Source organism: Mauremys mutica, chromosome 1 (genome assembly GCF_020497125.1).
Source record: "Mauremys mutica isolate MM-2020 ecotype Southern chromosome 1, ASM2049712v1, whole genome shotgun sequence".
Taxonomy (NCBI): domain Eukaryota; kingdom Metazoa; phylum Chordata; order Testudines; family Geoemydidae; genus Mauremys; species Mauremys mutica.
The window spans coordinates 209,617,747-209,630,716 of NC_059072.1; the positions used below are offsets into that span (position 1 = coordinate 209,617,747).

At 39.6% G+C, this 12,970-nt stretch overlaps 1 protein-coding gene across 2 annotated transcripts in view; it reads left to right on the plus strand.

Moving 5' to 3' along the window:
- Positions 1-12,970, plus strand: part of EFHC2 (EF-hand domain containing 2) — an 85,210-nt gene that overhangs the window by 38,530 nt on the left and 33,710 nt on the right. For both annotated transcript variants that reach the window (XM_045002640.1, XM_045002641.1), the window contains exons 5-7: positions 2,773-3,024; positions 4,572-4,682; positions 5,016-5,154. In XM_045002640.1, coding sequence (XP_044858575.1) covers positions 2,773-3,024; positions 4,572-4,682; positions 5,016-5,154 — 502 coding nt within the window. The remainder of the gene's footprint in view (positions 1-2,772; positions 3,025-4,571; positions 4,683-5,015; positions 5,155-12,970) is intronic.

Below are 12,970 nucleotides of genomic sequence, written 5' to 3' on the forward strand. Positions count from 1 at the left end.
ACTTCACCTTTAATAGTCCCTTGAAATATGTGTTAACTACTTGTTCTAAACAATCTGTTCTACTTTATATTTAACTGTGACACTAGAGTACATTTCCCAGATCTGAAGAAGGGCTCTGTGTAAGCTTTAAAGCTTGTCTCTCTCACCAATGGAAGTTGGTCCAATAAAAGATATTACCTCACTCACCTTGTCTCCCTAACATTTTTAAAGGTAGATTTAATTGGGCTCATGGGGGGTTACCAATACTTTGGAAGATAGAGCTAAAATTCAGAGGGATGTTGATAAATTGGAGAACAGGGCTATAGACGACAAAATGAAATTCAACAAAGACAAACGTAAGGTGCTACATTTAGGGAAGAAAAATCAAATGCACGAATACAGAATGTGGGATAACTGGCTTTGCAGCAGCACTGCTGAGAAGGATCTGGGAGTTGTGGTGCATTACAACCTCAAAATGAGTCAGCAATGCGATACTGTTTCAAAAAAAGCAAATGCAATTTTAGATTGCATTAACAGAGGCATAGCATGCAAGTCATGGGAGGTGATAGTACCACTCTACTCTGCAGTGGTTAGGTCTCAGCTGAAATGCTGTGTCCAATTTTGGTCACCAGTGTATATAAAGGATGTAGAGAAACTGTAAAGGATCCAGATGCTAGCAACAAAGATGATCAAAGAGTTGGAACACAAGCCATGTGAGCAAAGGCTAAAGGAACTGGATATGTTTAGTTTGGAAAAGAGGAGATTCAGAAGGGGACATGATAGTGGTCTTCAAGTACTTGAAAGGTTGCCAAACAAAAAAAAAAAGATGGAGAAGAGTTGTTCTCTCTTGCCACAGAGGGCAGGACAAGAGACAGTGGGTTCAAACTACAGCATAGCAGATTTAGATTAAATCTCAGGAAAAATTTCCTAACTGTAAGAACAATAGGGCAATGGAACAGACGCCTAGGGAGGTTGTGGAAGCTCCTTCACTGGAAGTTTTCAAAAGGAGGCTGGATAGGGATAGCCATCTGTCTTGGATGTTTTAGACACAACAAATCCTGTATCTTGGCAGGGGGTTAGACTAGATGACCCTTGCAGTCCCTTCTAACTCTATGATTCTATGGTCCAAGCACATGTGTGACTGTAGACTCATTCATTTGGGCACTTTTCTATGTCCTCATTAATCCCTACCCCTTCTACTTAATAAAATCATACACACAGCTGTAGTGCAAATTCCAGCTGGTTCTGTGGCTCTTATTTTTCTGTAACTAGTCAGTGGAAGACAAATCTTTTATTTTACTATGATTGGGCTGCTCAGGACCACTTTGAACAAGGTGAAGCCTCTCTTGGCTAGATAGACCAGGGTCTAAATAAGCAGATGGCAAAAAGAGAAAGATATGAGAGAAGCAGGAGGAATAAGGTGGGAGTGGAAAATGCTACACAAACAAGGTGCAGTAGGAACGTTAGATTCACAACTCTACAGTTGCTCAGACATAGCCATGGAAAAAGTAATGTTGCCTAGTTCCCTCTTCTTGTTTAGTCTGATCATGGCACCTTGGAGGTCTAGGGAAAAGAATGCCAAATTGTGTGGTGGTAAATCCCTGCATTCCAAAGTTGGGGGGTAGTGGTGGCGATGATGGAAATGCTGGTGCTGGTTGGTTGTGACATGGATGTGCAAAGCTTCGGATCACGTTCTAGAAAGTTTTCAAGTTCCCCTTAAGGAGAAGAAAATATCCAAAAGTTGTCCCATCTAAATGCTGTATAGGTCAAAGGATGCATTCACATATAAACCATCAAAAATTTGTCTCGATTCATCAAGTTTAGTCTGTTTCTAAAACAATTATGTAAGCTCCCCAGAAGCCTTGAAAACTCCAAATCAACAGTTTTTTTATTTCAGACACCTTGGTTTACTTCATCTCTTTGACTGAATCCTATGTTTTTTTTTCAGCAACAATTTTACATATTTTTTGCCAGTTAAAATGACAATTCTGCCATCTTTCATCCTCTTTGGACAGTGCAAGTTCTCAATTAAGGAAAGCATCTGTATTCAGGACAGCATTAAGCATGTGTTTAAAGTTAAACATATATAAAGGCTGTCCTAAATTGAGGCCTAAAACTTTAACCCAGAGTAAGATTCAATGCAACACTTCTCCATCCTGGAACTTCCTATGACTGGAAACTGCTGCTTTTCAGATCTTGTACTAAACGGGATATACTTTCATTTTGAAGCATATGTGTAATTCCTATTTATATAAATGAGTGCATGCCAAGAAGAGAATATACACCGTTCAATAAGTGTAAACCACATAGATCACTTTGTAGCTCAAGGTTTCATATAACCAAATCATTATCTGTTAAACTAAAAATTTTTTAGTTTAACCTTTCTTCCACAATAGTTAATTACTGATATAAAATATCTTCAAAGCAATCAAAGAGGGTGATGTTTATCATGAAATGTAGCCATATAGGTACCAGACATAATTTGTTGAAACTTGTGTGGTACAGGTTATTAATATCTTATCATTAAAAACGTGACAATTTTCTGATCAGAAGGACTGTTTATAGCAGGAGAAACAAGGATTTAAAAGTCTAAAAATAATTGATCTTTTCAAAAATATACCGAGTATCCTCTTTTTTCAAATACTATGTTGTGTTTGATTTACTGTAGCTAAATTACATAATTTGAAACCCGTAAACTAGTCTGAGAACATGTCTTTACCGTGTGTTTTTTTTCCTGCACTTGAGAACATGTAATTTTAAAAAAGCTGTCTTTCATTTCTCCTTGATCTTCAGATTGCAGATAGTATGAAGCCCTTGCGCCCTTATGAGCGCTGTGACACTCTGAGACAGTTTCTGGAGTACGATGGACACGTTTTACGTTTTTACTGTATATGGGATGATACAGAATCCACGTTTGGGGACCCACGAGAACTTATTCTGCACTATTTTTTGGCTGACGATACTATTGAAATAAAAGAAGTGATACCAGTAAACTCAGGCCGGGATGCTCTTCCACTTTTCCTCAGTAGGAAGAAGCTACCAAAGGTGAAGAATAAAAAATACAGCATATTTTAAGTTCTTTTGCCAACTAACAGCTTAAATGCATTATTTTGAAGTTCCTGTATTAGGAGTATAATGATAATTACAGTATATTATCAAAATGACTGAGAATAACCACAATTATAGGATTTTTTTCTTGCCTACGTATTTGATCACACAATAGGTACAAAAATTATAAAAAATAATAGGCTTGGGCATGCTGTACTTAATCAAGAAGAGAGAAAATTCAGATGGGCAAACTAATAGGTTTGTATTCTACAATTTCCTTTTACTTATAATTTTATACCAATGGAGAAGTTTAATAGTTTATTACTCCAGCACTCCAGAGGAAATCAGTGTAAATCTATTGAAATCAGTGGAGTTACACCATCATAAAACTGATATGCATTCAGAATTAGGCCATGATTTTTTCCTAACTCCTTAAAAAAAGTCCAGTTTCAAGATTCAGCAATGTAAATTGTTGCTAGCAGCTACAGTATCATTGCTTTCACTTGAATTCTTAGAGTAGTGCCTAATCTAAAGCCAGTTGAAGTCAATGGGAGTCATTCTACTGACTTCAATAGATATTAGATCAGGCCCTTAGAGAGGGTCTACTAATTAGTATTGTCCTCCATAACTTACTTACCATTTTAGAGTTTGAATACAATGTTTTTGTGTCATTCCGTTTTTATACTGGTGATGGACTTGCACCATTATAGGTCTGGAGTAATGCAGTGATGAATTATTTCCCCCCCTCCTTTGCTTTTAATATTTGTTATAATATTTAATTCTATAAGCCACGGGTGTTTACAGGCCAAGTTTAAAAAACAAACAGATCCCTGCCTTGAAGAGCCAACAGTCTGGGACCCTGATCTTGCAATAAGCTCTGACTTAGCAGACCCTGTACCCATGCACTGCTCATTGAAGGATTGGGATTCAAGGGTCTACTTCTCTCTGAAGCCCATGGAAGTTAGAGAAAGGGAAGCAAAGGATTACCCAAAATGGGGATGGTATACAGGAAGGACTGGGGTTACATTAAAGATAATGAGATCTGTTTTAGTTATATGCACATCTAGTTGATTCTTTTTGGTTATAACTAGAATAAATTACTAGTATAAATTAAAAACCTACTATAGGAACATTCATCACAATAGAATAGGCTGATTAGCTCTTCTCTATATTTGTGCAGCACCCAACACAATGGGGCCCCAATCCTGTTTGCAGCTTTTACATGCTACAATAATATAATAACTACCAGTAATAATAAGATATGCAATACTTTAGTTGTGCTAACCTTTGCTTTCCAGTTGCTTCAGAGAAAGAGACTGTGCCCTTGGGTGCACAATAGGACTCTGAATGTTTAGTTTGAACAGCAGAGTGGCTTTGGAGGTCAGTAACATAAACACACCTCAATATAGTCACTAAAAATGTTCACACAAAACCAGTCATATAAAAATTGTCTCATACAACCACTGGTTTTGTTTGGTAACTGAAGTCTCTGTTTTTTGCTTTATTAGATGCAGTTCTTAAGCATCTGTTCTCTTTCCATGCAGTATGCTCCAGCAGGGCTGTATCAGCCTGGTGCAATCACAGATCGCACAGTTCTCAATGTGTTTGGAGGCTTAGTAGGAAACAAAGGCCGTTACATTCTGGACAATCGTAAGGTCAGATATTTTTGAATACCTCAGGCAATCTAAAGTAATTACAGTTGTTTTATCATTTCTAACATCCTGCTTATCTAAAACAAAGGAGGTCATTTGTAAGAATGGTAGTGTCACTGTAGAACTGCTTAAATGAGCAGTGTTGACATTTAATATGCAGTGTTTGTGAAAATGTTTAGAAAAAACTTTAGCTTGGAGTGGGAGTAAAAACATCTAAAATGTGAAATATGGAGGTTTTTTGGTTAAAGATCAAATATTTATGTAAAATTTCAACAGTTTTTTTTTTTAAAGAAAGTTCCATAGAGGTGCTTCTTAAATCTTTTTTTCTTTTATTAGACAGGAACTGTGCATCAGGAATTTTACAAAGACTCTGACCTGACAATAGGAGCAGTGATCAATGTTTGGGGAAGGAGGGTAAAACTCTGTGACTGTGATGAATTTACTAAAGAATATTATATGACAAAGTATGGAATCAGTAAGTAGTTTATATTTATCCTTTTCTGTGCTTGCTTTTAAACTTTGAATTTTTAAAAGGTTAGTCTCTATTAATAGAAACCCTTTTATTTTTTTGAATTAGAAACTTGGAGCAATATAATCTGCTTTACGTAGCTAACAGCAAAATAGTAGTTTTGCAGGGGTCCCAGTGGAGTTGTTATAGAGTCAAGGCCAGAAAGGACCACCCGTCTGACCTCCTGCACATCACAGACCACTAAACACCATCCAGCCACATCCAGACCAAGCCCAACAAGCAGAATTAGACCAAAGTGTTACATTCTTCAGGAAACTGAAATATTGTGTGCCAAAGTCAGTGAACAGGACTGAGGTGTACCGATGCAGTGGCAGGGAATTGATTTAGTAAGATATACCCAGATGTTCCTAGCAAGTGACCTGTGATCCATGCTGCAGAAGGCAAAAAATGCCCAATGTCTGTGCCCATTTGACTTGTGGGAATATTACTTCCCATTCTTGGATATGGTGGTCAGTTAGACCCTGAGCACATGAGTGAGACCCACCAGAAGCCCCTGAAGTGTGAGATTTTAGGAACATAAGGCATGAACTGTAAGAGATGTCTAGAGGTGCCTAGCCCAGTCCTCTCTCAGTGCAGGCAACCCTGTCATACAATCCTACTTCATACATTATCTAAAAGCTAATTAGGTTGTTTACCCCCATAGCTCCTGTTGGGAGGCTGTTCCAGATCTTCACCCTCTGATGGTTAGAAACCTTCTTCAAATTTCCCCACCATGGTCAATTTATACCCATTTATTCTTGTGCTGACATTGTCCCATAGCTTAAATATCTCTTCACGCTCCCTGTAATTTAGAGAGAGCAGTCATATCCCCTCCCAGCCTTTGTGTTGCTAAACAAGCCAAGCTCTTTTAGCCTCCTCTTGTAAGGTAGGGTCTCCATTCCCCTCATCATCCTAGTAATCCTTTTCTACACCTGTGCCAGTTTGAATTCATCTTTCTTGAACATGGGTCATCTATCATGATCTATTTAAGACCAACACAGATTTGCATGTTGTGCCCTTGACTGTTTTTATTTCAAAACCAGGACAATAAAATGATCCTACATATCCCTACCTTCAGTCAAAGTATGTACAAGAATGTACATCTGAACATTTGGGTACACTGGCTTCAAGACTAAGCTTGATAAGTTTATGGAAAGGATGGTATGATGGGATAGCCTAATTTGGGCAATTAGTTGATCTTTGACTATTAGCGGTAAATATGCCCAATGGCTTGTGATGGGATGTTAGATGGGATGGGATCTGAGTTACTACAAAGAATCCTTTCCTGGGTGTCTGGCTGGTGAGTCTTGCCCACGTGCTCAGGGTTTAGCTGATCACCATATTTGGGCTTGGGAAGGAATTTTCCCCCAGGGCAGACTGGCAGAGGCCCTGGGGATTTTTCACCTTCCTCTGTAGCATGGGGCACGGGTCACTTGCTGGAGGATTCTCTGCACCTTGAAGTCTTTAAACCATGATTTGAGGACTTCAGTGGCTCAGATATAGGATAGGGGTTTGTTACAGGAGTGAGTGGGTGAGATTCTGTGGCCTGCATTGTGCAGGAGGTCGGATTAGATAATCATAATGGTCTCTTCTGACCTTAAAGTCTATGATTCATATTCTTCCCATCACACTGCATTTTGTAAAGATGTCAGATCTATTTTCTGAAAACTGTTGCTGAGTTTAGGTGTTTGTCACTTGAGATGATTCAGTGCATCCTCACAACAAATGCTGGCAAATCTACACTTAATGCTCTCTACTATACAGAACCTGTGCTGTTTGGAACATCACAGCAGCTATCCCATAGTGCCTCAAGAATTACAAACTGGAGCACTGAATTTTGGAAAACAATCAGCATTTGTCTCCAAGATGGGAAAACATTCTGGGAGTATGAGATTTAATTTAGTGATCCCAGAATTCCCCAGTCAGAATCAGAGCTGTTTTTAGTATGGATGTTTCCTTGGAAGAGCAGTTTATCCTACCATCGATTTAGTTATCCAGTGAATAGATACTGAGTATATGGACTGCTCAACAGTGGTGAGAAAAGTACTGCTACAACTCTTTTCTGACATGTGAAACAAGATATCTGGGTAGATCTGTTTGTGACCCTGATTCATGACCAGATGGAACACAGAGTTTGGACCGAAGTCCAATGAACTCCTTGGTGGAATGAGGTACTGTAGTGCTGTAGAACGACAGCAGGGAATGGCTGAAAAACATCAGAAGGAGGAAGGCCACCTTTTTATTTCTCTGGAGCTTGGCCCAATATTACAGTGGAAGCTTTTATTGAAGCTAACTACACATATTGAATACTGCTTCTTGTCTCACTTGTTGGCATTAGAAGAAAACAGTTGGAACAATACTGGTGCAAATATGCCAGGCTTTAAACAAGATCCTATCAGAACGTGTTGTTAAAATTAAGAATGTCCATACTGTGATTACTGGAATGGTGAATGGGACTTCCGTAATTGGGGTGGTGTGGTAAGTGGAACACACACAACCATTATCTGCCCACCCAGTAATACAGCTAAATATTACATCTGCAAAGGTTGTTTCTCTAGTGTAATAGTGGCTGGTTAACTGCTGGTACTAGTTTATGGATATTAACTTCAGCTAGTTGGGCAAGTTTATGAGAGGGCAGAATGGCACACTGTTTCCCACACACACATCGGAAAAATAAATAGTGTGTAATAGGGTGGTAGGATTTATGATTCTATGTAGAAATGCAGGCATCTCGATGTGACCCACCTTGTTAGCAGGGGTTAGAACCTTGCATAAAGCTGCTAAGTTCTGCTGATTTTCTGTGACACGTGTTAACCCCCTGGATACCTTGTCAGGATAGAAAAAGGCGTGACCTTTTAGTCAGAGGGGACTAAAGGCAGAGACAAGGAGGCCCTGTGGGTAACTCTTGGAACAGGTAGGGTTGGGGGAGAAAGCTCAAGGTTGGGGTTTATGTTTTGTTGTTTGTGAGTTGCCTATAAATTCAAACCCCAGGAAGAGGTTACGTTTGTCCTCCGTGGAGCTTGTGCACACTTTATTTGGAGTGGGCAGACATACCGTGTAATCTCTGTGGGCTTGGTCATGCAGTGTGCTCAGCACTCTGTCCCTGATCCAGCAAAGCCCTCAAGCAGGTGCTTAGTTTTAACTTGTCTTCAGTAGGACTGTGCCCTTGGCAAAGGTTAAACACTTGCTTAAGTGCTTTGTTAAATTGGGACCAGAGTGCTCAGCACCTTGCAGGACTGAGCTCACTGTTGCTGTTGTGATTTTGAGTTACTCATCTTACCCCCTACTGTTCTTTGTACAAGCATTTATTTGACTATATGGCTTCAGCAGGAGTTGTATGCTGATAGAATTGCCTTTTAGGAGGACCAGGAGATTTCTCTTGATGTGCAGTGGTTATGATAATCAATATGTTTCCAATGTTTCTGCCTGTTTTTCTTGGCATAATATTTGTGAACACAAAGGGAAATTTTTCAAAGGACAGCGGCTTTGTAAACGATAGCTCATGCCCTTCAGCAGAAAGCCTGACGTTATTATGGATGAATGCAGCACTGATCTGAATGCAAGGGAAAGACACCTTAATGTAGGATATATTCTGCCTACATTTTGCTAATGCAGCTGCATTGAAAGAGAAGGATGATCTGAATGCAAGCAATAGCCACATATAGATTATAAACAATGCATGCCCAAATGAAATGGGAAATTTACTCATGAATATGTCTCTGAGGAGAACTATATTTATGCTTTTTACTTACTGTCTCATCACAGCACAGAAGTAGAGTAAGAGGCATCCTTTCTTAAATACTTTTCTATTATTTATTAATTAAATATTATGTGGAGGGGGAAGAGGGATTTCTTGTGAGCCAAAATACATAGTGTCACATTTTTGGCTGCACTGCCAACCATGTGACAAATAGATGCTCTTGTAATATTTCTTTTGAAAGGCAGGAGAAAAGGAGGCGTTGCCTCCTTGTTTTACTTGGTAGGTGAACTGTGAAGCAGGATCCCATTTCACTAAAATAAAGTTGGAAACTAGGGGAGGCCTCTTCTATACCTGTTGGTTGTTGGCAAATGCATGAACTGAGCATTATGTCCAAGGTTAGTCATCTGTTTTCAGTCCAAGGGAGTTTCAAGTACTTTTAAAACTCCATTGAAATTGGAAGCAAAAGATGAAATCTCAAATTTGAAAGCTGATTTCTTGCTAGCGTAATGCTTTTGCTATGCCACCGAACTGGTCCTTATCACCATTTTTGCTACTGAGAAGACTAATATTCAAGTTTTTTTTATTCTTAAGGGGGACTGGATGGCTCTGGGGATTAATAATGGGCTATATAGTTTTTTGCCTTTATGTTGCTGGTTCAGATCTTGTTCAGATCTTGTTTCGTGATTGAAAGTGGTTAGAATGTAGTGACTGGTGTGTTACGTGAAATGAATTTGATAGTGTCAGTGGGCAGGTGTTCTGATCATAAAAACCAGCCCCACAGTAAGACTCTTTGAATTGCTTTGGAGACTGAACTGCTGTCTCATGCATAGAGTATATCTTCACTACACGGATAACTCAGGCTCTTACCTGGGTTTTTGCCCGAGTTCCCTAATATCTAGATAGAAAATCCTCTGACTCAGGTCTGAGGGTGCTTTAAGCCCAGGCTAGGTTACATTGCTCAGCTGGAGGACTGGGTTAGAGCCCACTTTCACTTAGGCTAGAACCCACCCACTTTGCAATGAAGATATAGACAAAATCACTAATGTTCTGGTAGTCCTCCGATGCCCTTCCCACAGTCCCTCCAGACAGACAAGTTCTTCCCTCAACTGGCTGGGAATGAATCCTACAGCAAAGGAATATGGGATATATCTCCCTCCCATCCCCCCTAGACATGCATGTCCAAAGGCAGAAACGGTGAGGACACATTAAAGAGGATAGGACTTTGCAGTGGGGGCACTCACACTTGGGCACCTAACCCAGGTGTTCAGACCCAGATGCCAGTCATCCGGGTTAACTGTGGAGTGAAGACATACCCATAGAGATGATCCTTCAGTTTCAGGATTGAGGTGCATTGATGCAGCATTGTGGAGAAAACTGCCAGTGCCTATGGTGTACCTGTTCTGTCCATGAATAGGATTTCATTACCAAAGGCTTTCAATACTACAGCAAATTCACATTAAAATGTTGGAAGGAATGTTAGAAGGTCATCATAGTAGGGGGCAACCAGCGAGGAGATGGATAGATGTTGTGCAGCAGATCATTGGGAGATCAACTGCTGTGTGTGCAAAGTTAGCTATAGATTGAGAAGGCTCCCGAAAATACTGTTATGCTATCACTAGTATTCAGACTTGAATAAATGGACTTTAATTTCTGCATTGTTCCCTAATGATTTGCAAGATGTTTTTTGGGAAGAACATATAAGAACATTGTGTTACTCTGCAGATTGTTACAGCAAGAGACATATTTACAAATGTTCAAAAATATTTCTGCTTAACTGTTTTGTTACAGACTTTCAGGACTTTAATAAAGATAAAATATGAGTTCGGGGATAACACATCATTAAATTGTTAGGAATTGGTTCTGAGGGTCAAAGTTAAAGACCACACATGAATATTACATAATTACACAGAGCCCAATCTAGACTGGCTTTATGTAATGGGACCTGGGAAGACAAAAAATGGACACCTCCATACTACAGCAATTGAAAGCTGTGGTATTTTGTTGAGATCATGACTTATTAGTGCTACATTAAGCATGGTTGATTATAGGTATGACTGACACATTAAAACAAATGTGCAAGTGCTGAGTACCAAGAGAGTAAAACTAAATTGAGCAATTATCGTTGTCTTGTCTACTAGACATACACTAGGTGGCACTGTTGGAGTGCAAGAAAGATCTTAATCAGTGTTCCATTTGTTATGTAAGTCCCACAAATTAAAGCTACCGTAGGTGAGAATAATCAGTATTATAAATCTGATCTTTTTTTTTCAAATAGAGAATACATGTGATCACCTTGTAATTCAACATACAAACTCATGTAGGGGGTTTCCCCCCTTCTCAATATGCAGAGACTTATATACACAGTTTGTTTTTTAACTAGAGTCGCACTTGTAACTCCTCACACACTACACTGAAATTGTCTAGAGAGTCAGTATTGCCAGAAATAATGTTTATTTTGTCATGTGTTTACTTATATGATGCTACTCTGTTACAGTGATGGTTTTCGGTATAAAATTTGAAAATGTCCTAGCAGGAGACTTCTTTTTATGTATTGATTTAGGATTTGAGCCCTCCCAGACTAGTTGCGGTATATCATGGAAAGGGCATGTGTAACTTCTGAGGGAAATACATTGGCTGCTTTGTTTTTATAGAAACTCCTCTTGACTGGTTCAAGAGGAGGCATGAGCTTTTCCATGAAGAACTTATTCTCGACAGGATATGTTGCAATAGAAGTAACTGCTCAAGGAAGGATGGAGAAGGTGCTTCTTGTGTTTAGGACTTTACTTAGGAGAAATTCTGACATCTGAATTCTTGCCGTACTTTTCAACAACAAACTTGTGTTTAGATAAATCTGAATTTAAAAGAGTAGGTTGCTGTGATCTTCGTTTATTAGCATGTTCTAAATCACCAGTTCTCAAACTCCGTTGTGCTGCGACCCCATTCTGACAACAAAAATTACTATATGAGCCCAGGAAAGGGGACCGAAGCCTGAGCCCACCTGAGCCCCCCAAAGCCTGAGTCCCACTGCCCCAGGCAGGGGGCCTGTAACCTGATCTCCATCGCCCAGGGCTGAAACCCAATCATGAGCCCCACCACTCAGGGCTGAAGCCCTCTGGCTTTGGACCCAGAAAATCTAACGCCAGCCCTGGCAACCCCATTAAAATGGAGTCGTGACCCACTTTGGGGTGCCGACATAGTTTGAGAACTCATATTTTAAATAGGCATGTAGACTGAAAAAGCACTTCAGGAAAAGTTTGAATTAGCCCACATTTCACCCTTTTCCTCTACATGTCCTGAAACCAAACCTATAGTACAATAATGTTGGGGATGTTTCAGATAAAAAATGTATTACTCATTCAATCAGTTTTTCTTCCTGTAGAACTATGTGTACATTTCACCATTTTCACTGGATACTTTTGTTTTGATGATGAAAAGGGAATTGGTGAATTAAATCTCTCCCACTCCAGGTAGAAGAGACAAGGCTTGGGAAGAAAAAAAACCTCATTTTTGTTTGTGGCCATTCTTGTACACTGCCTTTCTGAGGCCCTCAGTTCTTTCATGGACTGTGGATGCTGTGACATCCTTCTGGCTGGTGATTTGCCTAGTGCGTTGTACTTTTATTTTCCAACATCTATCAGTGTTGCTTCCACGTTAATAAACTTTATTTACAGGGAATATAATCATCAAGACTGTATTTATCTAGGTTCTTATGTTGTCTGTAAGCCTCAATAGCTGTTGTAAGTTGTAATACCAGGAAAAACAGGTTCAGGAGAGCAACTATGGCACGCGAGAACAGCAGCTGACACTGGGGCAGCAGGATTTTCGCTAGATATAGGGATCAGGGTGGACCTTATAACAGCTTGTTGAGTTGACAAGCGTATGTGAAGAGAGGACAGATTGGTTATTGGTCATGTTCATATGGAGAAAGGATCACAGTTGTGGAATAGTGCTGATGAGTGAGTCTGGAGCTAAGGCAATATTTAAGAGCAGGGTAGGGGAAAGACTATAAAAGTAAAGCTTCAGAAAATGTGGATGTATTTGGATAGGACTGAATTTATTGGCAACTTGCCAAGACTGACATAA